Source organism: Oryctolagus cuniculus, chromosome 1 (assembly GCF_051225735.1).
Source record: "Oryctolagus cuniculus isolate XC-2025 breed Fujian yellow rabbit chromosome 1, ASM5122573v1, whole genome shotgun sequence".
In the NCBI taxonomy this organism is placed as follows: domain Eukaryota; kingdom Metazoa; phylum Chordata; class Mammalia; order Lagomorpha; family Leporidae; genus Oryctolagus; species Oryctolagus cuniculus.
In genome coordinates this window covers 225190378-225218098 of record NC_142867.1, presented here as the reverse complement: position 1 = coordinate 225218098, position 27721 = coordinate 225190378, and the positions used below count along the sequence as shown (strand labels likewise).

Here is a 27721-nt window from a genome sequence, read left to right as displayed (position 1 = left end):
TCTTTTTCAAATGACCATTCAGGTTCATCTGTCTCCAGACGAAGACGTGTATTCTCCAGGCCAATCTGTGTCCCTTAGTATGGAAACTGAGTCACATTCATGGGTGGCATTAACAGCAGTGGACAGTGCTGTGTATGGAGTTCAAAAAACAGCCAAAAAGCCCATGGAAAGAGTTAAGTACAGTAGCGTCCCCACTTGTCCACACCTCTACTTTCTCCCATTTCAACCACTTGTGGTCAACTTTGGTCCAAAAATAGTAAACGGAAAATTCCAGAAATAAACAATTCATAGGCTTTAAATGGCCCACCATTCTGAAATCTCTCACTGCCCTCTCTCTGTCCCACTAAGGATGTGAACCATCACTTTCTCCAACATATCCACACTGTATACCCTGCCCTTCTCAGTTACCAGAGTAACTGCATAAGAGTAATGATGCAGGCAATTTTACCACAGTGTATTGTTATTATTGTTCTCTTTTGCTATAAGTTATTATTAATTTCTTACTGTGCCTAGCTTATAAATTAAACTTTGTCATAGGTATTCTCTACATAGGAAAAAACAAAGCATGGTATACACACACACATACACACACATAAATATGTATGGTTCTATTTGTGGTATCAGGCATCTTCTGGGGGTCTTGGAACATATTCCCCTGTGGATAAGGGGAGACTATTTTAGTGCATTTCTGTGGTTACTATAGGATGGTGTGGCTCAGTGCAACACCTCACAAAGTATGACCACCAGGGCAGGTTATAGGGAAGGAATTAAGGAAAGACTAGGGCTGCTTTTCTATAATCTGCTCAACAGTGTTTTGTAAGAAGGTAAGCCATTCTAATGCTAGTTCCCAAAGTTCAGGTCAACCCTTTCTTATCTTTCCAAATACAGACATATGCACTTTAAAAACATATGCCCATGAGATCAATTATATTCATGGAGCAAAAGTGCTATCAATTAGAAGAGATTGCAAATTTGGGACAAAGTGATGATGGTGGTAATAGTAGCAACACAAAAGAAAACTGGAAAGATACATTTTGGTTTTGCTTTTTTCTGTGTGTCTTATTAATATCTCTGGTGCAGAAGAATTTGAAATTATCCAATTCCCATTTATTTCTACTATGCTGAGCTATTATTTTCTAGGCTTGAATTTATTTGAACAACGAAGAAAGAACTGAGAAACTGTAACTTGGGGGTGGGCATTTAGCCCAGCAGTTAAGACACTCATATCCCATAGCAGAGTACCTGGGTTTAATTCCCAGTTCTGGTGCCTGTCTTCAGCTGCCTGCTAATACAGACCTGGGAGGCAGAGAGGATGGCTCAAATAATTTAGTTCCTACTACCCATCTGGGAGACTTGGATAGTGTTCCTGGCTCCTGGCTTTGGTCCAAGACCAGCCCTGACCATTTCAGGTATTTGAAAAGTGAAGCAGTGGATGGGAGCATGCTCTTTCTCTTTCACTCTGTCTCTCTGTCTCTGTCTCTGTCTCTCTCAAATAAATAAATAAATAAAAAGAAAATGGGGGCAGGTGTGTGGCACAGCAGGGAAGTGCCCACTTGGGATGCCTGCACCCTATATCAGTGTGCCTGGTTTGAATTCTGGTTATTTCACTTCTGATCCAGCTTCCTGTTAATGCACACCCTGGTGGACAATAAATAAAGAATTTTAAAGAAAAATAGAAGAAAAGACTGTAAAGTTAAAAACATTCAGAGACAAAAGGAGTTTGAGCTCAAAATTACAACTGAAATAAGCCCCTAAAACAAGTTCTCACCTACTGAGACCCAAGAGCCCTCCCCTGAAACACACGAGAAACTGTGCTCTTAGTTTAGCAAATGAATTTGTTTGTTAAAAATTAATCTGTTAATTCACTTGTTTGTTTTGAACAGTAACTTGATTGTGGCATGCCTTCTAGGTACAGAACACCATGGGTCTAAGAGTCTCTTCACAGTACCATCTGCTTAACATTTAGCTCTTAATTTTGAGTAGATATATCTTATAAATACAAAAGGAGAGACTAAAGGAATTAAATTGAGAAATGTGGGCTTTGATCATTTGATAAATGAATGGCTTATATATTTCACATGTTTTTGTTTTTTTTTATTTAAAAAAGATTTATTTTATTTATTTAAAATACAGAGTTGACAGAGACAGAGGGAAAGACAGAGAAAGAGAGAGAGACATCTTCCATCCACTGGTTCACTCCCCAAATGTCTGCAACAGCCAGAGCTGGGCTGCTCTCAAGCCAGGAGCTGGGAGTTTCTTTCAGGTCTCAGGGGCATTACTTCGGCCATCTTCCACTGCTTTCCCAGGCCATAGCAAGAGAGCTGGATTGGAAATGGAGTAGCCGGGACTCAAACCGGTGCCCATATGGGATGACAGTGTCACAGGCACCAGCTTTACCCCCTATACCACAACACCAGCCCCTTCATAGGTTTTTTAAAAACCATGTAACAATGAGTACATTTAGTTCTTTAGAGGAATGATTCACACATCTGAATAGGCTCAACATTTTTGCCTTTCTGAACAGGTATTTCAAGCTTTAGAGAAGAATGACCTGGGCTGTGGGGCTGGTGGTGGCCGCAACAATGCAGAAGTGTTCAATCTAGCTGGACTCACCTTCCTCACAAACGCAAATGCAGACAGTTCCCAAGAAAATGGTAAAATGCTCAGCATTTTTATTACTGAAATTTACATTGGTCATTTACCTCCCAACCCTTGTTTTTGTCCCTCCTGAAGAGTCTCTACTGATCTTAGAATGCCATGACTATGCAGCTCCCCTATATAAAACATTTCATGGACTTCAAGATAAAATGGAAATTCATTAATGTAGTATTCTAAGCCTTCCACATTCTCTCCAGCGTTCTTTTAACCTGTTCAACCTTATCTTATGTTTAGGCTATACAGAACCAAGTGTAGTTCTTGGGAGGCACTATGCTATTTAATACTTTTGAATTCATTGAGGCTGCCTTCCCCTCTGTTAACCTGGAGAAGTGAGTGTAAAAGTCATCTTCTGAATGAGACCCCATTCTCATACAAATTGACTATTCTCTCTTTCTTTAATAGGTAGGATATTATAGGAACTAGATCTTTCTATAAATAATACAATAGCACTGTATAATTACACTTTTTGTTCTTAATATTTATCTACTTTCATTTACTTGAAAGGCAGAGTGACAGAGAGAGAGAGAGAGAATTTCCATTTGCTGGTTCACTCCCTGCAACAGCCAGGGTTGGGCCAGGCCAAATCTAGGAGCCCAAATCCCATCCAAGTCACCCAGATGGGTGGCAGGGGCCCAAGTAATTGAACCATCACCAGCTGCCTCCCAGGGTGTGCATTAGTATGAAGCTGAACTGGGAATAGAAGTACTAGGACTTGAACCAACATTCCAGTATGGGGTACAAACATCCCAAGCAACTGCACCACTATGCCTGCCCCTGCATTGCACATTCTTATGCTTAGTTACACGTCTTAACTCACCTATTGCACTGTGTAAGGTCTTCAGGGCAGGACCACCTTCTTTCTATGGTTTCAAAATTATTCACAATTATATTTGATATTGATTCATATTTATGTTTATAATGATATAGAACAAATACCAAGTAATAAAAATAGCATACTTAACAAAACCTTGCTTACTCCAAATGCTTAGGTGTTTCTCTGTAATCAGTGAATCAGAAAGATCGCAGGATTCAAAATCAAATCCATATAAAATAAATCAGACTACATAGATTTTGATAAAGATTTATCTAAGATAAAGGAAATAATATTAAGATGTGTAGTACTCAATGCCTAAGCTGAAAGAGGCTCTCAATACATCTGTATTGAATGAATGACTTGTGAATGTTTTAAGTACTTAAGTAATTTCATGGAATTTTTTTTAGATTTTTATCTTCTTTTTCTCCTTCTTTATCTTTTTTAAAAACAGATGAACCTTGTAAAGAAGTTCTCAGACCAAGAAGAATGCTTCAACAGAAAATTCAGGAAGCAGGTATCTAAAATTCTCATTGTAAAAAGTTATGGTCATGTTACTCAAAAGCTGGAGAAAATGAAACACTCTATAATTTCCTCTAATTTAAATATAATGGGTGAAAAGAAAGATATGGAGGTCTACCTCACCTCGCTCAGAAAGATCAGTCTTGTTAATTTCCCAAACCTTTAATCTGAGGAAAATAGATCCGTGTTGTTTTTATCTCTAGAATCCAAAATATTAACTTTTATTTGTCACAAATATTTACTCTCTACAAACTTCATCTAACAGTTAAAATCATATTCTTTCATTTTATTCTGATAAAATCCACAAGCTAATAAACTCTGGAGTATACATAGAAATTTATTTCTTATACTTCATATATTTAACAGTTAATAGCACTTGGAATTCTTTTGAAAATAGGTCTAGAGTAAATTATTTTAAAATAATTATTTAAATGGTAATGTGATAATTGGTAATGTTTTAGTAAGAAGAACATCAAACTGGAAACCAATGACCTGAGTCCAATAAATAATAATGTTTGAAGTAACATCATAATAATTCCTTCCATTTGTATATGAGTTATTTTACTTTTAATCTTCATTTTAAATTCTAATGATATGAAAAAAGAGAAACTGATTAATCTTAGGACTTACAGTGAAGGGTGATGCTGCTCATGTAGCCCACAAACCATATCATGTAAGAAATGTTTGGAAAAATGTGATATATGGTTGAAGAAGGAATTTCTTGTATAGTGATGACAGCCATCTTCAAGTATTTGAAAGCTTCTTGGATATTTGATTTACTTTACTCAAAGGATGGTGAATCTAATGTGCCAGTTTCAAGACTGAGTATGAGTATTTGGCTTAGTTGTAGAAAGCCCTTTAACCATTTAACATGAATTGGGATGGAATATTTGATGAGGTCACATTCTCACCTTTCCTGGAGTAGTTCCAAGGGTAGGCTAGTCAGTCAATTAGCCATGGCCATTGTGGGTCAGGAGGTCATCAGGTGGTGGAATTGTGATCTCTGCCCAGCGTGAGATGTGATGACGCTATGCACAATCAGGGGAATTTGTATGATTACCTTTTCAGCTGCCAAATACAAACATCCAGTAGTGAAGAGATGTTGTCTTGACGGAGCCCACCGTAATGATGATGAGACCTGTGAGCAGCGATTGGCCAGGGTTACCAAAGGTCCACACTGTGCCAGAGCTTTCAACGAATGCTGTAGCATTGCAAGGCAGTTCCGTGATAAACACTCTCATAAAAATATCCAGTTGGGAAGGTTACGTAAGTCTGACCTTTTCTATCAGAATTCCGCTTGGTATTGAAGAATTTTCTGTAATTTCATGCTGTTAAGAAATGCAGTGTTTTGGGGTCGGCACTGTTACATAGCAGGTAAAGCTGCCGCCTACAGTACCGGCATCCCATATGGGCAACGGTTTGAGTCCCAGCTGCTCCACTTTGATCCAGCTCTCTGCTATGGCCTGGAAAAGCAGTGGAAGATGGCCCAAGTCCTTGGGCCCCTGTATCTACATGGGAGACCTGGAAGAAACTCCTGGCTCCTGGCTTCAGATCAGTGTAGCTCTGGCCGTTGTGGCCATCTGGGGAGTGAACCAGTGGATAGAAGACTCTCTCTCTCTGCCTCTCTGTAACTCTGACTTTCAAATAAATAAATAAATCTTTAAAACAAAAAAAAAAGAAATGCAGTTTTGGGGGGCTGGTATTGGGGCATAGCTACCACCTACAGGGCTGGCATGCCATATGGCCACTGGTTTATATCCTGGCTGCTCCACTTCCAATCCAGCTCCCTGTTAATATGCCTAAGAAAGCAGCAGAGGATGGCCCAAGTGGTTGGGTCCCTGCACCCATGTGGATATCTGGAGGAAGCTCCTGGCTCCTGGCTTTTGCCTGGCCCAGCACTGGCAGTTGCAACTTTCTTGGGAGGTGAACGCAGCAGATGGAAGATACCTCTCTCTGTCTCTCCCTCTCTATCTCTGCTGTTCAAATTTATTTTTTAAAATAAATTTGGTTCGGCCGGCGCCGCGGCTCACTAGGCTAATCCTCCGCCTAGCGGCGCCGGCACACCGGGTTCTAGTCCCGGTTGGGGCGCCGGATTCTGTCCCGGTTGCCCCTCTTCCAGGCCAGCCCTCTGCTGTGGCCAGGGAGTGCAGTGGAGGATGGCCCAGGTGCTTGGGCCCTGCACCCCATGGGAGACCAGGAAAAGCACCTGGCTCCTGGCTCCTGCCATCGGATCAGCGCGGTGCGCCGGCCGCAGCGCGCCGGCCGCGGCGGCCATTGGAGGGTGAACCAACGGCAAAGGAAGACCTTTCTCTCTGTCTCTGTCTCTCACTGTCCACTCTGCCTGTCAAAAAATAAATAAATAAATAAATTTGGTTCACTCCCCAGATGACCACAACAGCTGGAGCTGGGCCGATCCAAAGCCAGGAGCCAGGAGCTTCTTCTGAGTCTCCCATGTAGATACAGGGGCCCAAGGACTTGGGCCATCTTCCGCTGCTTTCCCAGGCCACAGCAGAGAGCTGGATCAAAGTGGAGCAGCCAGAACTCAAACCAGTGCGCATATGGGATGCTGGTGCTGCAAGTGGCGGCTTTACCTGCTACACCATGGCACTGGCCCTTTAGCATTACTTTAGCTGTATGGCGCGCACTCTGTGCATTCCCCTCTTCTATGACACTCTGCTCCTCATTCTAGAAGTCTTGGCTTCTGAAAACTCTCATCTGTGTTGCCATAAATTTCCAAGACAATCATTTTCTGCATGATTCCTCTCCCTGCCCTTGTCATAAACTGGGGCAATGTTAGCATTCACTTAATCTATTCCCCATCTTTCCGGGATCACATTCCTGTGTTGATTCTATTCTAATTTTTGGAAGCTGTTATTTTGTATATTATATCTGTTTTTCTAATTTTGTAGGGCAGAAAGGTAAATCCAGGCCAAATTAGTGCATCTTGGGTAGGAGCAGAAGTTGTCCTTTTTCTTTTGCTTTGGTTTTAGTGGTAAGCATGCTATCAAAGTTTAATGAAGAGAAATAATGAAGAAAGCACACCTGACAAACCATGTGGGCATCTCAGTAAAGAAGTAAGGGCCCAGTCTGCATTCAAACTAAAGTTTTTATGGATGTTGGGTGAAGGCCTTCTTTCTCATATCTTGTTTTTCAAAAACTGAATATGCTATTTTTGTCCAGATACAAAGACTTTGTTACCAGTAAGCAAGCCAGAAATTCGGAGCTATTTTCCAGAGAGCTGGTTATGGGAAGTTCATCATGTTTCCAAAAGGTATTATAATTCTTTGTAGCCAAAAATCTGGAAATTACCATTCCCAATAGTTTACTTAAAGAGTTAAGATGATCCTACCATTTGTTCAAATTTTATTTTGTTTTGCTTCATGCTTTTATTTTAATGTTTTTTGCCCTGGTTATTGGTTCCAAGGCAGCACTAATTATTGGTAAAGAAGAGTACTATTTAATTTTATTTCACTTTAGTGTGCATTCACTGCACACAACTATGTGCTATACACCCTATTAAACAGCTGGTTTCATCCTAAAATATCTGTTGAGGACCCCACTTGTACAGACACAAAAATAAATGTATTAGATGAATTCACACTGCCTCTAAACTCTTTTAAAACCTTACTGGTACAGTGATACAGGCCGGCGCCGCGGCTCACTAGGCTAATCCTCCGCCTAGCGGCGCCGGCACACCGGGTTCTAGTCCCGGTCGGGGCGCCGGATTCTGTCCCGGTTGCCCCTCTTCCAGGCCAGCCCTCTGCTGTGGCCAGGGAGTGCAGTGGAGGATGGCCCAGGTGCTTGGGCCCTGCACCCCATGGGAGACCAGGAAAAGCACCTGACTCCTGGCTCCTGCCATTGGATCAGCGCGGTGCGCCGGCCGCAGCGCGCCGGCCGCGGCGGCCATTGGAGGGTGAACCAACGGCAAAGGAAGACCTTTCTCTCTGTCTCTCTCTCTCACTGTCCACACTGCCTGTCAAAAAAAAAAAAAAAAAAAAAAAACCTTACTGGTACAGTGATACAATGAAGTAAAATAGTAAAATTTTTTACTTAACTCTTTATTCCACTAGAATATAAATTTCTTGAAATCGAGACTATATCTTATGAGTGCAATATTCTCAGTACTTGGCATTATACCTGATACAAATTGGTGGACTATAATTATGAATAAATATACAAACTTAATCATAATCAGAAATTTTTAATAATATCAATTTTGTCTGAACAATAAGATTCCTGACTTTGCTTCCCTATTTTAGAATATACCCACAATGGATACAATTATTTCTTTGCTTTGTATGCTTCGATTTTGCAGTGTTTTGAAGGCATCCTTCTGAACTCGAATTCTCATCATGCAAGTGCAATATCTGAAAACATGAGATATGTAGGAAAGTTACCAACTGTATCTTTCTTGATGTATTTTTCCTCAATAATTGTTAGGATTTTGTCTTCTGATTTTTTTTCTCTCTCTCTCTTCTGAAGTAGTATGAAGTAAAAATTCAATTAATGGATACCTGTGTCACACTGCTATAATATCAACATTTTTAACTTCCAGAAACCAGTTGCAGCTTGTGCTACCTGATTCTCTAACAACCTGGGAAATTCAGGGTGTTGGCATTTCAAACAGTGGTAAGCAAGCTTACTTTAGATACTCAAGGAGTAAATTGATTAGCAAGATGTAGCAGCCATTGTCTACTTAGCTTACCCAGGACTTAATTCGTGCAAATTTTAAAAATATTCTTTTTTATATAATACCAGAAGACTTGACTACAACCACATCTTTGATGTAATTATTGGTTGTTGTTGTTGTAATTTTATAAATGAGTCCCTGGTATCCTTTGCTTTTGTCAGTGGTTGGGAGTTTGAGGAGAGTTAGAAACAATCATACAACTTCTTTCTTGAGCTGATGCCCTTGTGGTAACAGTACAGATCCTTTATAAACAAGCTCAGGGCTGGCTTAATTTGTTTGTTTACTACTTTTGTTTTCACATAATCTTGGTTTCACAATCAAAACTGTGTATTCATTAAATGAAGACAAAAATGGATATCCAAGATTTGGCGCTTTAGTTGATAAACATCCTTATGCCTTAGTATTAAGTATTTGTTGAACAAATAAAGTTTTCTGTTAATATCAGTAATTGATGTCGATTAATGTGTGGGACATCCAAGGACAGAGGTGATAGTGTAGAGAAAAACATGATCCAATATCTTTTTCCCTTGAAGTAAAACCAATGTGAGATGTTTTAGGACTCACAAAGCTTTAGAGGAACTCCCTAACTGGCTTCCACGTTGCTTTCACTTTGGACTGAAGGTCTATGTGTTGCTGATACTCTCAAGGCAAAGGTGTTCAAAGACGTCTTCCTGGAAATGAACATACCGTATTCTGTTGTACGAGGGGAACAGATCCAGTTGAAAGGAACTGTTTATAACTACAGGACTTCTGGGATGATGGTACGTGAGTATTCATGGTACACTAGAATTAACAGGAAAAGAAATATGGTCTTTTCCTGAGAATTTCTATCAATGGAATTATCACACATTCACAAAAATGAAACTTAAACTCAGTTCAGCAGTTTAAACAGCCTAAGGAAGGCAATACTCTTCAGAGGGCGAGCTGAGGTTTTAGCCATCCCTTCTCTTCGCCGAGCTCCACCGTGACTCGTGTGTGTGTATCCGGGAGCCTGACATGAGCTGTCTCCTATGCCTCAGGAGCTAAGGGAGAGAGTTTGTGTCCAGACATAGTCAAAGGTAAACTTTCCTAGAGATAAAGCATTTTGATGTAATTCCTCACCCTTGGTATTTCAGTTCTGTGTTAAAATGTCTACGGTGGAGGGAATCTGTACATCAGGAAACCTGGCCGCTGACCACCAGGGGACAAAGTCCTCCAGATGCGTGCGCCAGAAAGTGGAAGGCTCCTCCACTCACTTGGTGACCTTCAGTGTGCTGCCTCTGGAGACTGGCCTCCACAGTATCAACTTCTCCCTGGAGACTTCATTTGGAGGAGAGACCTTAGTGAAAACTTTACGAGTGGTGGTAAGAAAAGCACTCACAGGCTGCAGGGTGCACGCCCATGCGTGCGTGCATCGTGGTTCCACAGACAGACCCCAGAGCAAGCAGCTCGGCTTTGAATCCTGGCTTCACCACTTCCTAGCAGTGACACAGGTTACATTCCGTGCTCTCTCTGTGCGTCAGTTTCCTCATCTGTCAAATGGAAATTAAAATAGCACCTACCTCATAGAGATTTTAAAAGTTAAATGAGCCAATGCATGCAAACCACTTAGGCCAAATATCTGACCCATAATAACTTCATTTTAAGTGTTTTCTCTGATCAATATACAAATATCCAGAAAATCTCATTCTTACATTGTATATAAAAGTATTTGTACACATTTTTCCTTTTCAAAAAATAGTTTTTATTTTTTTCCCTATTGGAAAAGTAGTCTGTAACAGTTGCTCCAAGGAACTTAGGCCCTATCAATTTAATTATGCTGCTAACTGAATGTTTTATGCCCTTATTTTAGCCAGAAGGTGTCAAAAGGGAAACTCATGCTGGTGTTACTCTGGACCCCAGGGGTATTTATGGTAGGCAAGATGATTTTGTATTTTATATTTTTTCCATTTGCTCTAGAAATTAAAGTTTATATATAACTTAAATAACTATTATTCAAAAGTTTATTAGCTAGGAACAGGAAATCCCACTTATTAGATTACTGTCCTTCTTGATATCTTTTGCTGCACTATAGTCTAGATGACAGAGCCAAAAGAAAAAGTAATTCCATTAATTTTAAATGCAAAGCTTATGTGCGACTCATTTTTCTGTCTTTTTTTTATTATTATTAAAGAGTTATTTATTTGGCCGGCACCAAGGCTCACTTGGCTAATCCTCCACCTGCAGCGCTGGCACCCTGGGTTCTAGTTCTGGTTGGGGCACCAGAATCTGTCCCAGTTGCTCCTCTTCCAGTCCAGCTCTCTGCTGTGGCCTGGGGTGGGAGTGGGGGCAACGGAGGATGGCCCAAGTGCTTGGGTCCCTGCACCCGCATGGAAGACCGGGAGGAGGGACCCAGCTCCTGGCTTTGGATAGGCACAGCACCGGCTATAGCTGCCATTAGGGGAGTGAACCAATAGAAGGAAGACCTTTCTCTCTGTCTCTCTCTCACTGTCTGTAACTCTACCTGTCAAATTTAAAAAAAAAAAAAAAAGAGTTATTTATTTCCTTGAAAGGCAGAGTTACAGAGAGGCAGAGACACACAGAGAGAGAGAGATTCCATCTGCTGGTTCACTCCCCCAAATAGCCACAACAGCCAGAGTTGGGCTGATCCGAAGCCAGGAGCCAGGAGCTTCTTCTGGGTCTCCCACGTGGGTGTAGGGGCCCAAGCACTTGGATCATCTTCCACCACTTTCCCAGACATATTAGCAGGGAACTGAATTGGAAATGGAGCAGCTGGGACTTGAACCATATGGGCTACCAGCACTGTAGGTGGCAGCTTTACCCACTACACCCCAGTGCCCACCCCCATGTTAGTCACTTTCTATCACAGTAATATTTATGAAATTTTACTATGAAACTATCAGTCCAAAGATAACCTGAGAATAAATCCCTTATATAATTACCTAACACATTATTTGAAAACACTATAATGCTGATTAATCCTTTTTTTAAGAAGATGTATTTATTTGTTTGGAAGGCAATTACAGAGAGAGAAGGAGAGACAGAGAAAGATATCTTCCATCCACTGGTTCACTCCTCAAATAAGCCAGAAGCTTCACCCAGGTCTCCCACATGGGTGCAGGGGCCCTAGCACTTCAGCCATTTTCCACTGCTCTCCCCGGTGCATTAACAGGGAGCAGGATTAGAAGTGGAGCAGCCAGAACCTGAACCAGTATAGGATACCAGCATTGCAGGTGGTGCAGGTGGCTTTACCTGCTACACCACAATGCTGGCCCCATTTTGACTTTTTTTAAAAGATTTATTTGAAAGAGTTACACAGAGAGAGAAGAGGCAGAGAGAGAGAGGCGGGGCAGGGAGGTCTTCCATCCCCTGGTTCACTCCACAGTTGGCCACAAAGGCCAGAGCTGTGCCGATCCAAAGCCAGGAGTCACGTGGGTGCAGGGGCCCAAGGACTACTTTCCCAGGCTACTGCTTTCCCAGGCCATAGCAGAGAGCTGGATCAGAAGTGGAGCAGCTGGGTCTCGAACCGGCATCCATATGGCATGCTGGCACTGCAGGCAATGGCTTTACCCACTATGCCACAGTGCTGGCCCACCCCACCCCCCCATTTTAACTTTTAAAACACTACTATAGTTGGATTTTTTTTTTACAGGCAGAGTGGACAGAGAGAGAGAGAGAGAGAGAGAGAGAGAGAGAGAGAAAGGTCTTCCTTTGCCGTTGGTTCACCCTCCAATGGCCGCCGTGGCCAGCGCGCTGTGGCTGGCACACCGTGCTGATCGGAAGGCAGGAGCCAGGTGCTTATCCTGGTCTCCCATGTGGGTGCAGGGCCCAAGGACTTTGGCCATCCTCCGCTGCCCCACCCCCACCCCGGGCCACAGCAGAGAACTGGACTGTAAGAGGAGCAACCAGGACAGAATCCAGTGCCCTGACTGGGACTACAACCTGGGGTGCTGGCACCGCAGGCGGAGGATTAGCCTGTTGAGCCGTGACACAGGCCACTATAGTTGGATTTTACCACAAAACAATAGGAAGTACTGAGCATATTGTGGTTATAACCCTTCACTCACTCACTACTGCATATAAAGTGACAGCACCGAGTCTTATCCCTGCCCCCATTAACAGGTGTAACACTGAATACCTGCTCTGGGAAGATGCTCCTCATCCTCATATGCTTCTCCTTTCTAATGACACCATCCTTCCTGATTTGTATCAAAGTCTATCAGCTCAACCGATCCAGTTCATCAGTCTCTTCTACTTCTTTCCTCTCAGGGAGCTTTTCCAGCCATGGCAGTTTATCTGGAGAGGAAAACCATTCTCTGGAAAGTTTACCTTAAACTCAGTGACTAGGCAACCTTTCCCATAAGGCCTACAATAACTTGTCGTGCCTTCCTTGGGCACACACTTGACATCTCCACATTTGGTGATCTGACCTGGATAAGAGGTGATGACTAGGGTACATTTGTCAAGAGTAGATACTGGCTTTTGGAAGCCACATAATGCTTCAACCAATTCTGTGTGCATATACATGAAAAGGTGCTCTCCCCATCAAATAAAAACGTCACGGTCCTTCTGATGTAACACAGTAATATCTCCCAACTCAAGTCCTAGTTCGTGATCTCCTACACCATGGAATGTTACCTTCTGGCTATCTTTCATGCCTTGTCAATATGAACTCCTAGAATTTTCTTCTCTTGAACTGTTCCCATGCATTGCAGCTTTTACAGCTATCTTTAGGACTGATCCGTTACCCACAGTCCTGGCACTCCCTGCCTATGGACTAGATATGCTGAGCCATTCCAGTCCCTTTCTGATGAATTCTTCTTTGCAATCCCCATACCTCAGCAATTGGACAGCCTACTACTGCTCCTTCCTCACCACCTTGTCCTCCACAAATCACTTCATCTTGCAGAGCCAGTTTACTTGATGCACCATTGTATGACTCTTCTAAGGTTACCAAGAGCTAATGCACAACATTTTTACCCCTATGTACTCTTTATTCCCTTCTTCCTCTTCCAAAAACCATATCAAAGATGTCCACAGGGGTGCCAAAACCACCACCTGCTCCACTCTCCCTAACTGCCTCTCCTCTTCTTTTGCCATATAATTCCCTATTCTTTGCATCAGAGAGAATGTCACAAGCTTGAGAATTCTGCTTAAACGATTCTCTTTCATTTGGATTCTTATCAAGGTGGTACTTCAAAACCAGTTTCTAATAAGCCTTTCTCAGTTCTTCCTGGGCAGCAATGTGTTTGGCCCCAAAAACATCATAGTAAGTGATTTCTCTCACCATTTTTTTTAAAGGTTTATTTATTTGAAAGTCAGAGTTACACAGAGAGAGGAGAGACAGAGAGAGAGGTCTTCATCCGATGGTTCACTCCCCAATTGGCTGCAATGGCCGGAGCTGTGTCAATCCGAAGCTGGGAGCCAGGAGCTTCTTCCAGGTCTCCCACATGGGTGCAGGGGCCCAAGGACTTGGGCCATCCTCTACTACTTTCCCAGGCCATAACAGAGAGCTGGATCAGAAGTGGAGCAGCCGGGACTCGAACCAGCACCCATATGGGATGCTGGCACTTCAGGCCAGGGCATTAACCCACTGAGCCACATCGCCGGCCCCTCTTTTTTTGATAGCTGGTAGGTAGCTGAGGCCCATGGTGGGAAGGGAAAAGAGCATGCACTGTGTACAGCTCAGGCAGCTGCCACTCCTAATCTCTCCCCACACATTCTGGAAACTTCCAAATCATTGCTTCTTGCATAGAATTCCAGGGCATGTTTCCCCACAACTTTGCTTATCCACTTTCTAAAGCAGATTTATCTCTACCATAAAATATTGCAGTGAAAATTTTTATATATCTCCGCTGAAAAATCTGTGAGCATTTATCTGAACTTTGTCCAGGAGTGGGACTGCTGAGTCTAAGGGCATCCATGTACTTACTGTCATTCACTTCTGCTACACTGCTGTTCAGAATGCTTGTACTATTTATACTATTTATACTCCTACCAACATGAGGATTCTTACTCTCCATGTCTTCACCAACATTTATTATTACCTCTCTAAGATGTGGCAGTTTTGATGGATATAAAGTAATATCTCATTCTTACCATTTTAATTTGGAGTCTTCTGGTTATCTGTGATTTTAAGCATTTCTTCATATATTTGTTGGTCTTTTGAGTTTCCTATTCCTGTTACTTTACTTACCTACTCAAATCATTTGTACTTTTTTATTTCCATTTGGGTTTTCTTGTCTATTTCTTTTTTATTTTTATTTATTTAATTAATTAATTAATTAATTTTTGACAGGCAGAGTTAGAGAGAGAGAGAAAGGTCTTCCTTCCATTGGTTCATTCCCCAAATGGCTGCTATGGCTGGCGTTGCACCTATCCGAAGACAGGAGCCAGGTGCCTCCTCCTGGTCTCCCATGTGGGTGCAGGGCCCAAGCTGGACTGGAAGAGGAGCAACCGGGACAGAATCCAGTGCCCCAACCAGGACTAGAACCGGGGTGCCAGTGCCGCAGGCGGAGGATTAGCATAGTGAGCCACGGTGCCAGCCTTTCTTGTCTATTTTTTTTCTTTTCTTTTCTTTTCTTTTTTTTTTTTTTTTTGACAGGCAGAGTGGATAGTGCCGTTGGTTCACCCTCCAATGGCCGCCACGGCTGGCGCACCGCCCTGATCCAAAGGCAGGAGCCAGGTACTTATCCTGGTCTCCCATGGGGTGCAGGGCCCAAGCACTTGGGCCATCCTCCACTGGACTCCCGGGCCACAGTAGAGAGCTGGCCTGGAAGAGGGGCAACCAGGACAGAATCCGGCGCCCCGACCAGGACTAGAACCCGGTATGCTGGCGCCGCTAGGTGGAGGATTACCCTATTGAGCCGTGGCGCCGGCCTTTCTTGTCTATTTCTACCTGATTTTGACTGATATATTCTTTTATTTTTAAGATTTATTGATTTTATCTGAAAGGCAGAGTTACAGAGAGGGAAAGACAGACTGAAAGATCTTCCATTTGCTGGTTCACCCCCTAAAAGGCCATATAAGCTGGGGTTGGGCCAGGCTGAAGCCATGAGCCAGGAGCTTCATTTGGGTCTCCCATGTGGGTGCATGGGCCCAAGCACTTGGACCATTCTCCACTTCTTTCCCAGGTGCATTACCAGGGATCTGAATTGGAGGTGGAGCAGCTGGGACTCCAGCCAGTGCCTAGTGGGATGCCAGCGCTGCAGACTGCAGTTTAACCCACTGTGCCACAGCGCCTGCCCCCTCTAATGTATTTCTTTGGACAACAATGATCCTTAATGTAGAGCAGAAGTAAATGATATTAAGTATGTGTAGGCCCTTTAGCTTCAGCAGCCCCATTCCTGGAGATATAGTTCAGATAAATGCTTACAGATTTCTCAAGGGAGTTTGGAACAGGAAGCATTTATTCTGATATAGTTACATCTATCATAATTTCCTTCTATGATCATGTATTTTTGAGATAATCTTTAAGAAGCCTTTCCCCACCCTTAGTTCACAAGGACATTGCTGGGTATTTTATTCTATGAATTTTACAGATCTGACTTTTAAATCTGTTAAACTCTCTGGACTCTGCCATTGCATGTAATGTCTTGCTGTGTCTTTTATCATGACCCCTGCACGTTAGTAGGAAGCTGGCATCAAGAGCAGCACGGGGATTCAGACCCAGGCCTTCTGAAATGGGATGTACGTGCCTAAGAGTCACATTAACAACTACAACACGCTGCGGCTCACTAGGCTAATCCTCCGCCTCGCGGCGCCGGCACACCGGGTTCTAGTCCCGGTCGGGGCGCCGGATTCTGTCCCGGTTGCCCTCTTCCAGGCCAGCTCTCTACTGTGGCTCGGGAGTGCAGTGGAGGATGGCCCAAGTGCTTGGGCCCTGCACCCCATGGGAGACCAGGAGAAGCACCTGGCTCCTGCCATCAGATCAGCGTGGTGCGCTGGCCACAGCGCGCCGGCCGTGGCAGCCATTGGAGGGTGAACCAATGGCAAAGGAAGACCTTTCTCTCTCTCTCTCTCTCTCTCTCTCTCTCTCACTGTCTAACTCTGCCTGTCAAAAAAAAAAAAAAAAAAAAAAAAAAAAACCACTACAGCAAATTCCTGCCCCAGTGTTAGTAATTCTTAGATTTCAGTTTCAGGAATGATTTTGTAACTTTGGACAGAATGATAGGCTACATTTTACTGGCAAATAAGATTTATAGAACCTATTTATATCTTATAATGACTAGAAAGCATACAGTAGGTAATTTAATGCTTCATTTAAAGAGATTATAGAAGCTTAGGGTTTGTTTAAAAATCCTCAATGATTTTAAGTTTTCTTTTTAAATTGTGATAGTATTGCTATAAAAAAACTTTGTATTTTGCAAAATTCTTTGGAAATGAACACAATATAAATAATCTGCAAGTGATCTCCCCCTAGCAACTCCGTAAATTCACTGTTTCTTTATATTACAGGTGTTGTTAGCAGAAGAAAGGAGTTCCCATATAGGATACCATTAGATTTGGTCCCCAAAACAAATGTTGAACGGATTGTGAGTGTAAAAGGTAAATTAATAAATACCATTTTATTTCTTATTTCACTTTGTGATTCAAACAAAAATTAAATATTTTCATGATTATCTATTTCTCTACTTCCCTAATCAGTAGCATATGTATCTCTGGGAGTTCCCTACCCCTAAAACTCTCACCCACCCCAGCTCCAAATCCTTGCTCACTTTTCCACGTTTCTTCTTCCACTGGCCTGATTTCAATGGAGATTCATTCTCATATGATGGAGGGTGGAGGTGGTCATTAGCCCAAAGACTGCTACAGCAGGAGTCAGGTACTTCCAGCCCTAGAGAACTCTCCCTGGTCTTAGCAGCCAGCCAGTCCTGCTCCAGAGGCTTTGTCACCTGAAGGGACCCTAAGACAACAGAAATGCTTTGCAGAACTACCAGTCCCAGAGGGGTTGTTTGAGCTGTGTGTACTGCTGTAACAAAGTACCCGAGATTGGGTAATTTATGAAGAAGAGAATTTATTTCTCATGGGTCTGGAGACTAGAAAGTCTAAGACCAAGGGGCCAGCAGATTCAGTGTCTGCTGTCGGATGGCATCTTCTTGCTGCCTCGCGTGGCACAAGGTAAAAGGGTAAAATGGCAAAAGCGGAGTGAACAGTTCCCTCGTATCTCTCAGGTCCCACTCACGAGGGCCTGGCCCATGACCTAGTCACCTCTCCAGGAGCCCCACCTTCCTACACCATCACCTTGGTGATTAGGTTTCATCATATGCATTCGGGGCGGGGGGGGACCTATATCAAGCCATAGCAGGAGTTCTCTCTCCAGTACATTGGCCGAGGTGGCATCTTTGGTAGGTGTCCCCTGGTCTCTAGCCGTTACAGTTCAATAGCATGTCATCAAGATGGTAGAATGTCCTGAGCATATTTTATCTCAGATAAAGTTCTAGAATCACAGAATATTAAGAAAGGACCTTTTTGATCATGGGCAGTCCTATTGGTTGATATGTTAGAGAATGACTTGCCCAAGGTTGCACAGTGAATTACAGAGTGCCCACACACCTGCTGTTCAGGCTCTCAGGTTTGCTTCATGAGAGGACTGGTTAATATGCTTTGCAATGTCCAAACCTATCAGGTTGGATGGCGATGAATTTGCCATGCTATATGGAGCAATCTGTCTACTGCTCTACATTTTCTAACACCATGTTGTAGTGATATTTTGTTTATTTATTTACTCATTTGGGAGAAAGAGAGAGAGAGACAACTCCCACCCTCTGATTCACTCCCCAGATGCCTGTAATTGCCAGGACTGGCCAAGCCAAAGCTGGGAGATGGAATCTCAGTCCAAGTCTCCCACATTAGTGGCAGGACTCAATCACCTGAGCCATCATCCAGTGTCTCCCAGAGTGCATATTAGCAGGAAGTTGGAGTTGGGAGCCAGAGCTGGAACTCAACCCAGGCGCTCCCAGATAGAATGCGGGCACCTTAACCAGTGTCTCAACTGCTAGGCCAAATGCGAAGTGATGTTTTTAAGTCTTCTTTTTTTGTTTCTTTTAAACTTATATTCTTAAACACATCTTTGTTTCCTCATTTAATTTCTAAAAAAACAGGTTAATTGCCTGGATAAGAAGAAAAGAACAGAGACGATTGTTCTTCCCTCTTTAGACTGTCCTGTTGGAGGCTGATAGAAAGTGGTTGTGTCTACCATGGTTTCTGTTTCGTTTCAGGACTGCTTATAGGTGAGGTCCTGTCTGCAGTTCTAAGTAAGGAAGGCATCAATATCCTAACCCACCTTCCCAAGGGGAGTGCAGAGGCGGAGCTGATGAGTGTGGCCCCAGTATTCTACGTTTTCCATTACCTGGAAACAGGAAATCATTGGGATATTTTTTCTCCTAACTCATTAATTAAAAAACAGGACCTGAAGAAGAAATTAAAAGAAGGTAAAAAAAATTATTTTATACAAAAACCCAGTAACCTTAAACTAATAGTTGTTATTGTGAGTTATATAAAATCTTCATTGTAAAAACACTTTAGCCAAAAAAAAAAAAATCATGAGGTAGACTCTATTACATTTTTTTTTTAAATGCTATTTCTGAAGCATTTTGGCTTAACTTACCAAAAACCCTGGCTGAGACATCAGCCACCTGCACTCCAGACTTCCTCCTCCTTTGAATGAGAGCAGAATGTTCTGCTCAGTAGTTCCCGATCCATAGGCTGCCTTTGAGAAGTTCCGTGCTGGCCACAGAGCATCCACACGCTGCCCATCACCGGAGCACGGCTGCTGCTCCCTGGGGCCGCGCAGTGTTCTTTGAGTAGACCTGGAGCTCAATGAAACACTATGTTCTTTTTTTTTTGGTGCCTCCTAGGGATAGTGAGCATCATGTCCTACAGAAATGCGGACCATTCTTACAGCATGTGGAAGGGAGGAAGTGCCAGTACTTGGTAAGTAGAAGGTCTTGACTTGCATTTTCATATAGTGGTTTCATAACAACCATTATGGAAACTGCATTCTTCCAGTTGTCCAGGCTAAAAAGCTAGCCATCCTTCACTCTTTTTCTTTTTTTTAAGATTTATTTATTTATTGGAAAGGCAGAGTTACAGATATGTGGAGGCAGAGAGAGAGAGAAGGTGAGAGAGAGAGAGAGAGAATCTTCCATCCGCTGGTTCACTCCCCAAATGGGTGCCACAACCGGAGCTGAGCTGATCTGAAGTCAGGAGTCAGGAGCTTCTTCTGTGTCTCCCATGTGGTGCAGGGGCCCAAGGACTTGGGTCATCTTCTACTGCTTTCCTAAGTGCGTTAACAGGGAGCTGGATTGGAAGTGGAGCAGCCAGGACTCGAACCAGCACTCATATGGGATGCTGGCGCTGCAGGTGGTGGCTTTTCCACTATGCCACAGCACTGGCCCCTCTTCTCTTTTTCTCACAATCCAAATCTGATCCAGCAAACATATTTGGCTTTACCTTTACAATACATCCTGAATTTGGTTACATTTCACCAAAGCTGCCAGGCTGTCCTGTCCACACCACTTGCATCTCCCACCTGGAGTATCCACTAGCCTCCCTAGGGCTTCAGCCTTCAGACTTTCATCCTCTTCACTTCATAATCAACATGGCAACTGGAGTGACCCTGTTAAAATATGAGTTATGCGTGCCACTTATAACTATTCAAAGTCTTCTCATCTTACTCGTGGTGAAAAACTGGCTTTTGCAATCAACACAGCTCAACATGATCTGGCCCCACCTCACCTCTCCAACCTCATGTCCTACACAAACCTTCACTCCACTTGAGCCCCAATGTCATCTTTACTGCCCCTCAAACATAATAGGCAGGCTTCCACCGCAGGGCCTTTGCACTATTCTCTCTACCTGGAATGCACTTCCCCAGCTATGTCAGCACAGCCGTTCCCTCATTTCCCCCTCATCTTTACCATGAAACACTCACAGTGAGGCCTCTGCTGTGTCATTCTAGCTAAAGTTGTAACTCACTCTCGTCCCAGCATGTCATATCCTTCTCTCTGACATTCCTTTTCTCCTTAGCATTTATCATCGACATTTTGATTTCACTTCTTGTCCGGCCCCCTCACTGGAACATAAGCTCCATATGGGCAGTTCCAAGTATTCCTAGGGCCTGGTAAATACCTGGCACACAGTAGGTGCTAAATAGGTATTTTTTCAGTGAAGCATAGCTTCCGTGATTCTGATGATTTGAGGGAAAAAGGACTTGAATTGGTTAAAAAAATCCGTATGGCGGTCAGTTTTCCAAAAATATTATCATGCCTTGACAAAATATTTAATAAAACAGAGTATGTCAGGTGCTTTGTGGGTTCTACCATAGGAAGCATTTAAGAATGTAAGAATTTACAACCTGGAACAATTTAATTTTAGATTTTGTCCTTTGTTGAGAGTCCCTAGTCCCTCTCCTTGGCCATCATGTTTTCTGTAACCTCTCCTCGTGCAACATCATCTTGCCCTTGACTTTCATTGCCTCAATGTCAATGACTCCCTAATTGATGTCTGAGTCACCTCTTTGCTAAGCTCCAGCTCCACATTTCCAGGCCTGGAAGCCAGAGGTCCTTCAAACACAGTCTGTGGCAAATTCATGCTTCCTTTCCCAAATACACCTCTTCTCTGTCCCCTTGTTACAGAGCGAGCTCCTACCTTTTGTCCCCTACTGAGCCAGTCGGTGTCGTCCGTCAGTGTCTGATTCCTTTCCTTCCACCGGGTATCTAATCACTCATCGAGTACCACAAACCTTAGAGTGGGGTATGCCCGTGTGAGTGGCACATTTTAAAAGACACACAGAGCCTTGAGCAGGCCAACTAGACGATAACCACCAGGAAACAGAGGCCAGAGTGGGGCCAATGCAGACTGGAAACTGCTACACCAGGGCCTGGGGGCTAGGTGCCTGCAGAACAGAAATCTCTGGGAGATGCGATGACCTCTTGGTAAAACCCGGAGTTTTTCAGGAATTTGGGGCAAAGCTGCCTGGGTAACATTCAGCCAGGAACAGAGGAACACTTGAGAGCTAGATCCACAAGTTCCTGGAAAGAAATTCTATACAAAGAGGAAAATGGCCAGCACCTGAAAAAGTCTTTGAGAAGTATATAAAAGCAGCAAAAAAGTACAAATGTCACTCATATTAACAGGACTTAAAATTAACATCACCATTTTTCATATTAGCCTACGCTTTTTTTAAGAAAGAAAACATTACCGATATAACTCAGGTTAACCTTTAACCACAAGCTTCCTCCTTATTCCTGTCCACTTTCTGCCAAGGACACTCACTATCTGGAGTTTGTGCATTCTTCTGGACCATTTTAAAATCCTTTATACATGGGGTCAGTGCTGTGGCTCATTTGGTTAATCCTCTGCCTGCAGCGCCGGCATCCCTTATGGTGGCCAGGTTCTAGTCCCGGTTGCTCCTCTTCCAGTCCAGCTCCTTGCTGTGGCCTGGGAGGGCAGTGGAGGATGGCCCAAGTGCTTGGGCCCCTACACTCACATGGGAGACCAAGAGGAAACACCTGGCTCCTGGCTTCGGGTCAGTGTAGCTCTGGCTGTAGCGGCCATTTGGGAGGTGAACCAACAGAAGGAAGACCTTTCTCTCTATCCCTCTCTCACTGTCTAGCTCTGCCTGTCAAATAAAAAAAAAATCCTTTATACAAATACATATGAATTCACATGGAGACCTTTTTTGTGTTTTTGGATGATTAGAAAAAGTATCATACTACTCGGGGCCGGTGCTGTGGCACAGCGGGTTAATGCCCTGACCTGAAGCACCAGCATCTCATATGGGCACCGGTTCTAGTCCCGGCTGCTCCTCTTCTGATCCAGCTCTCTGCTATGGCCTGGGAAAGCAGTGGAAGATGGCCCAAGTCTTTGGGCCCCTGCACCCGCATAGGGGACCAGGAGGAAGCTCCTGGCTTCTGGCTTTGGATCAGTGCAGCTCCAGCTGTTGCTACCAATTGGGGAGTGAACCATCTAATGGAAGACCTCTCTCTCTCTCTCTGCCTCTCCTCTCTCTGTGTGTAACTCTGACTTTCAAATAAATAAATAAATCTTTAAAAAAAAAGAAATGTATTTAAAAAAAAGTATCATACTAAAATCTATTGTTCTGCAACTTGCATTTTTCTCCAATATTTATTTCTTAGACCTTGTAACATAGGTAGATCTACCGCATTCCTTTTCATTGCCATGTAGTATTTAATTTTACAAAATACCACATATCAGAGTGCCTCGGTTTGAGTCCCAGCTCCACTCCCAGTTCCAGTTTCCTGCTAATGTGCTCTCTAGGAGGCAGTGAGTGATGGCTCAAGTACTTGGGTCCCTGCCACCCATGTGGGAGCCCTGGAAGGAGTTCCTGGGTCCTGGCCTTGGCCTGGCCCAACCCGAGCTGTCGCAGGCCTTTGGGGAGTGGACTAGTAGAAAGGAGATCTCCCCCCGCCCCATCACCTTTCAAATAAATAAAAATAAATTTACAAAAATGAAACCCAAAATAAAATAATTTTTTAAAGTAAGGAGGAGAAATGTATGGGGATGTCAGGTGGTCTGTGTCTCGGACGTCTGAGAAGCTGAGAGTGGGAGGCCCTTGAGGGAGTGTTGAATGCACCGCTTTCTAACGTGCTGATGAACATTAGTAGAAGCTGAAAGTGTTTCTTGACTAAGCAATCATGCTCCTGGTAGTTTCCTTGTGGGGGCAGGTGTTTGGTGCAGTGGGTAAGACAGTGTCTGGGACTCCTGCATCCCATATCAGAGCCCTGGATCTGCTCCCACTTCCCGCTTCCTGCTGATAAGCACCCTGGGAGACAGCAGACAGTGGCTCAAGTACTTGAGTTCCTGCCACTCACGGGAGACCCAGAATTAATTCCCAGTTCCTGCCTTTGGCCTGGTCCACCCCTGACTGTTGCAGGTATTTGGGGATCTCTGTGTCTGTCTCACTCTCTCTTTGTCACTCAAATAAATGAAACAAAATAAAATAGCTAAAATTATAGAAACAAAGTTTCCTTGTAATGTGGCAAGTTCTGTGTCATGACAGAGCTCAAGGGAAGACAATAAACAGTCCTGGGGATATTGGGAAAAGGAATTAAGGCCACAGGTAAGGATTTGGATGTCATGGCTTGTACAAATTTTTCAATCTAGAATTTTATGATTTTACTCCTCCATATCTTGTATTTACGGGTAAATGTTTTAACTCTAATCTGTTTGTTTCACCTCTATTATTTTCTATGTTAAAGAATTTTTTTGCCATCAGAAATCAATTGTTAGCTTCTGTGCCAGCTGACAGTGTTGTGATTATGAAGATGTGCTGTTCACATTTGTTGACTGAATATTTTGGAGATCTTCCAAAAATCTTTCCTTCTTTTATAAAATGGTGACCTACTTTGGAATTTAATGTTTAGAATGTCATTTTCTTTTACAGAATAAAATGGTATTAACTGAAATACCCTGTAAGTCAAAAGCCAAAAGGGATTCAATGTTCTAAATGTTTATTTGATTTTGTCTCAAAGGTTAACAGCTTTTGCTTTAAGAGTACTTGGACAAGTAAATAAATATGTAGAACATAACCAAAATTTAATTTGCAATTCTTTATTATGGCTGGTTGAGAATTGCCAATTAGAAAATGGATCTTTTAAGGATGATTCCAAGTATCAACCAATAAAATTACAGGTAAGGAAACCAAGTATATAAATTAGCAATAGTTTTATTTATATACAAGTTTGAGTTTCATTCTCAACCTATTATGAGAAGATGAAGAAGACAGGAAAAAATATATGTACACTTGCAAGAAACTCCCTCTGTGAATGGACAAAGAATATGAAAGACCTCCCTGTACTCTCTAAAGTCAAGAGATCTTCAGATGGTTCACTAGAGGTCAGATAAGTGATATCTTAGATTCTTTGTATCACAGACCTTCCTGGTTCCCAGGAGTAAATTCCAGAGCTCTCACAATGAGTAAAATGTACTAATTTGTCCACGTGCTGTTGGTGTGGAATCTATACCTAAAGTTCAGAGCCTTCTTGCAGTTCAGAGCTGCATGGTATTGTCATGAAAGACAGGACCCTATATCCCTGTTAGTAAGAGGTTGGGGCTGATTTATAGCAGAGTGCAACAAAGCATTACTTGTGACTAGAATCTACTTACAAGTTTGAATTATCAAGCAATTATAACATCACTCTAAGACATCTCAGTAATGTCTTAGAATTCAATAGAATCTTTTTGTTTCTTATCTCTCCCATCCAATCTCTCCTATCATGCATGAGTGAGTTCTGTGATTCACAGTAGGTTTCATAGGACTCCTGGAATAAGTGAAGACAACTGAAATCATCTAGTTGGTATTTGAAAAGTAAAACACTATAACATTTTTTCTTGAGATACTCACCAATCTATCTATCCATCCATCCATCTATTTATTTATCCACAATCATTCAACAAACATTGACTGAGCACCTGATACGGTCAGGATGGGCCCCAGATAGTATCCTTGCCACCAAAGAGTTCATGCACTGGTAGAAAAGGGAGGGTATATACGCTAGTATAGGAGCTGGTGTTGTGTAGACCGTAACACAGCCGCCTGCAGTGACACGTCCCTGATAATGGCCTGAGAAAGTCAGCACAAGATGGCCCAAGTGTTTGGGCCCCTGCCACCCACATGAGAGACCCAGATGAAACTCCTGGCTCCTGGCTTCTACCTGGCCAGCGCTGCCCATTGTGGCCATCTGGGGAGTGAACCAGCAGATGGAAATCTCTCTCTCTGTCCTTCTCTATCTGTAACTCTGACATTCAAACAAACAGATATCCTTTAAAAAAAAAATGCTGGTATGAACACTAGCAACTCTTATCAAAATGCAAGTTCATGTACTTATTAAAAAAGCGTATACTGAATATATACTAAATATAACAGTGAACAAAATAGGTGTTGTCACGTGCTGTAAAGCTTACAGTATAACAGAGAAGTCAGAATTATGTAATTTCAAGCATGTGATACATGCTAAGAAAAGTTAACGTAGTAGTTGAAGGCAGGAGATTTGACCTATGCTGGGGAAGTTGATAAAATGAGTTGACCAGGTTCTAGGAGATAAGTACTGAAGGAAGCAGGAAGAGTGTTCCAAGTAGAGCAGATAGCACACTTAGCATTCTTTTTCAGGGTTAATACTAGTCTTTATTTTTTGTTGAAAATTAAAATTCTATTATATTTATGTTATAAAACATGATATTTAGATCTATGTATACAATGTAAATGACTAAGTGAGCTAATTAATGTATGCATTACCTCACATAATAACCATTGGGTTTTTTTTTTTTTTTGTGGTGAGAACATTTAAAATCTACTCTCTCAATAATTTCCAAGTGCTACAGAATACATTGTTATTAACAATAGTCACCATACTGGAGCTCCTGAATTCATTCTTGACTAAATTAAAATTTTCATCCGTTGACCAATATCTTCCCAATTATCCTCTCATTCCAAGCCTTCTTTTTATTTTCTACTTCTGTGAGTTCAACTTTTTTACATTCTACATACAAATAAGTGACATCATGCTGTATTTATCTTTCTATCACTTAGCATAATATTTTCTAGGTTCATCTGTGTTGTCAAAAATGACAAGATTCATTTCTTTTGAAAGGTGAAATAGTATTCTGGTGTGTGTGTGTGTGTGTGTGTGTGTGTTTCCTTTATCCAGTCATCCATTGATGGACATTTAGGTTGATTGCACATCTTGGCTTTTGAACATGGGAGTGCAGCTGTCTCTTCAATATACTGATTTCATTTCCTTTGGCTGTGTAACCAAAAGTGAAGTCACTGGCTCACAACATACTCCTATTTTAATGTCCGTACTGTTTTCCATAATGGCTGTGCAAATTTACATCCCCACTAACAACATGCAGTGCTTCTCTTTTCTACATTTCCTTGACAACACTTTTTATCTCTTGTCTTTTTGTAATAGTCATCCTAAGAGGTTGGTATCTCACTGTATTTCACTTTGTATTGCCTGATTATTAGTGATTAAGCATTTTTCTACATATTTGTTATGCCATTTTGAATTAGAAGAGGAAGGTGATTCATTCAGTGGACTGAGAGGTAGATAGTGAGGTTGGTGAGAAGGAGAGATGAACATGGAAAGGCACTGAGGTGGGGCTGGAGTTGTGGTGCAAGGGGTTGGGCCACAGCCTGCAATGCCAGCATTCCATTTGGGCACCAGTTTGAGTCCTGGCTGCTCTACTTCCAATCCAGCTCCCTGTTAATGTGCCTGGGAAAGCAGCAGAGGATGGCCCAAGTCCTTGGGCCCCTGCACCCACATGGGAGATCCTGGCTCCTGTTTTGGCCTGTCAGAGCCCCGTGGCCATTGGAAAGTGAGCCAGAGTATGGAAGATATCTCTCTCTCTCTCTGTCTCTCCTTCTCTCCCTGTAACTCCATCAAAAATTAATTAATTTTAAAAAGGCACTGAGATAAGTAAGGAGTCCCAGAGCTTATTGAGGAACAATAAGCAGTCCAGCTGAAGTAGATGATGGGAAAGAGTGGGAGATAAAGTGCAAAATAGGTACTAGAACCAAGCAATTTCACTTTAAAGACATCATTTCACTCTCCTTTTGAAACATCACTTATTTTTAGGGTACCCTGCCAGTGGAAGCCAAAGAGAACAGCTTGTATCTTACAGCCTTCACGGTGATTGGAATTAGAAAGGCCTTTGACCTATGTCCCCTGCTGGTGAGTAGACATTTTTCTCTCTCTAGACCCATCACCTATTCTGTACCAAATACTGGAGGGGCCACCCGTCAGAAGACACTTAGTCTCCAAATCTTTTCCTTCCTTTCACGTTACTTGAAACCAACCTTAGCTGCAGGATGAAAGGATTTTAGAAATGTTGCAGGGATTGCCGGCCCCGTGGCTCACTAGGCTAATACCTTGCGGTAGCCTTGAGGTACCGGCACACCAGGTTCTAGTCCTGGTCGGGGCGCCGGATTCTGTCCCGGCCCCTCTTCCAGTCCAGCTCTCTGCTGTGGCCCGGGAGTGCAGTGGAGGATGGCCCAGGTGCTTGGGCCCTGCACCCCATGGGAGACCAGGAGAAGC

At 42.8% G+C, this 27721-nt stretch overlaps 1 protein-coding gene and 1 pseudogene across 2 annotated transcripts in view; one reads left to right on the top strand and one right to left on the bottom strand.

The window, feature by feature from the left end:
• Window positions 1-27721, top strand: part of C5 (complement C5) — a 94598-nt gene that overhangs the window by 31706 nt on the left and 35171 nt on the right. For both annotated transcript variants that reach the window (XM_008273377.5, XM_017350045.4), the window contains exons 14-27: window positions 23-172; window positions 2525-2654; window positions 3924-3986; window positions 5060-5257; window positions 7172-7262; window positions 8547-8620; window positions 9303-9442; window positions 9797-10024; window positions 10513-10573; window positions 17118-17207; window positions 18881-19093; window positions 19520-19595; window positions 24158-24317; window positions 27263-27358. In XM_008273377.5, coding sequence (XP_008271599.2) covers window positions 23-172; window positions 2525-2654; window positions 3924-3986; window positions 5060-5257; window positions 7172-7262; window positions 8547-8620; window positions 9303-9442; window positions 9797-10024; window positions 10513-10573; window positions 17118-17207; window positions 18881-19093; window positions 19520-19595; window positions 24158-24317; window positions 27263-27358 — 1770 coding nt within the window. The remainder of the gene's footprint in view (window positions 1-22; window positions 173-2524; window positions 2655-3923; window positions 3987-5059; window positions 5258-7171; window positions 7263-8546; window positions 8621-9302; window positions 9443-9796; window positions 10025-10512; window positions 10574-17117; window positions 17208-18880; window positions 19094-19519; window positions 19596-24157; window positions 24318-27262; window positions 27359-27721) is intronic.
• Window positions 12776-13950, bottom strand: LOC103352037 (dnaJ homolog subfamily A member 1 pseudogene; annotated as a pseudogene).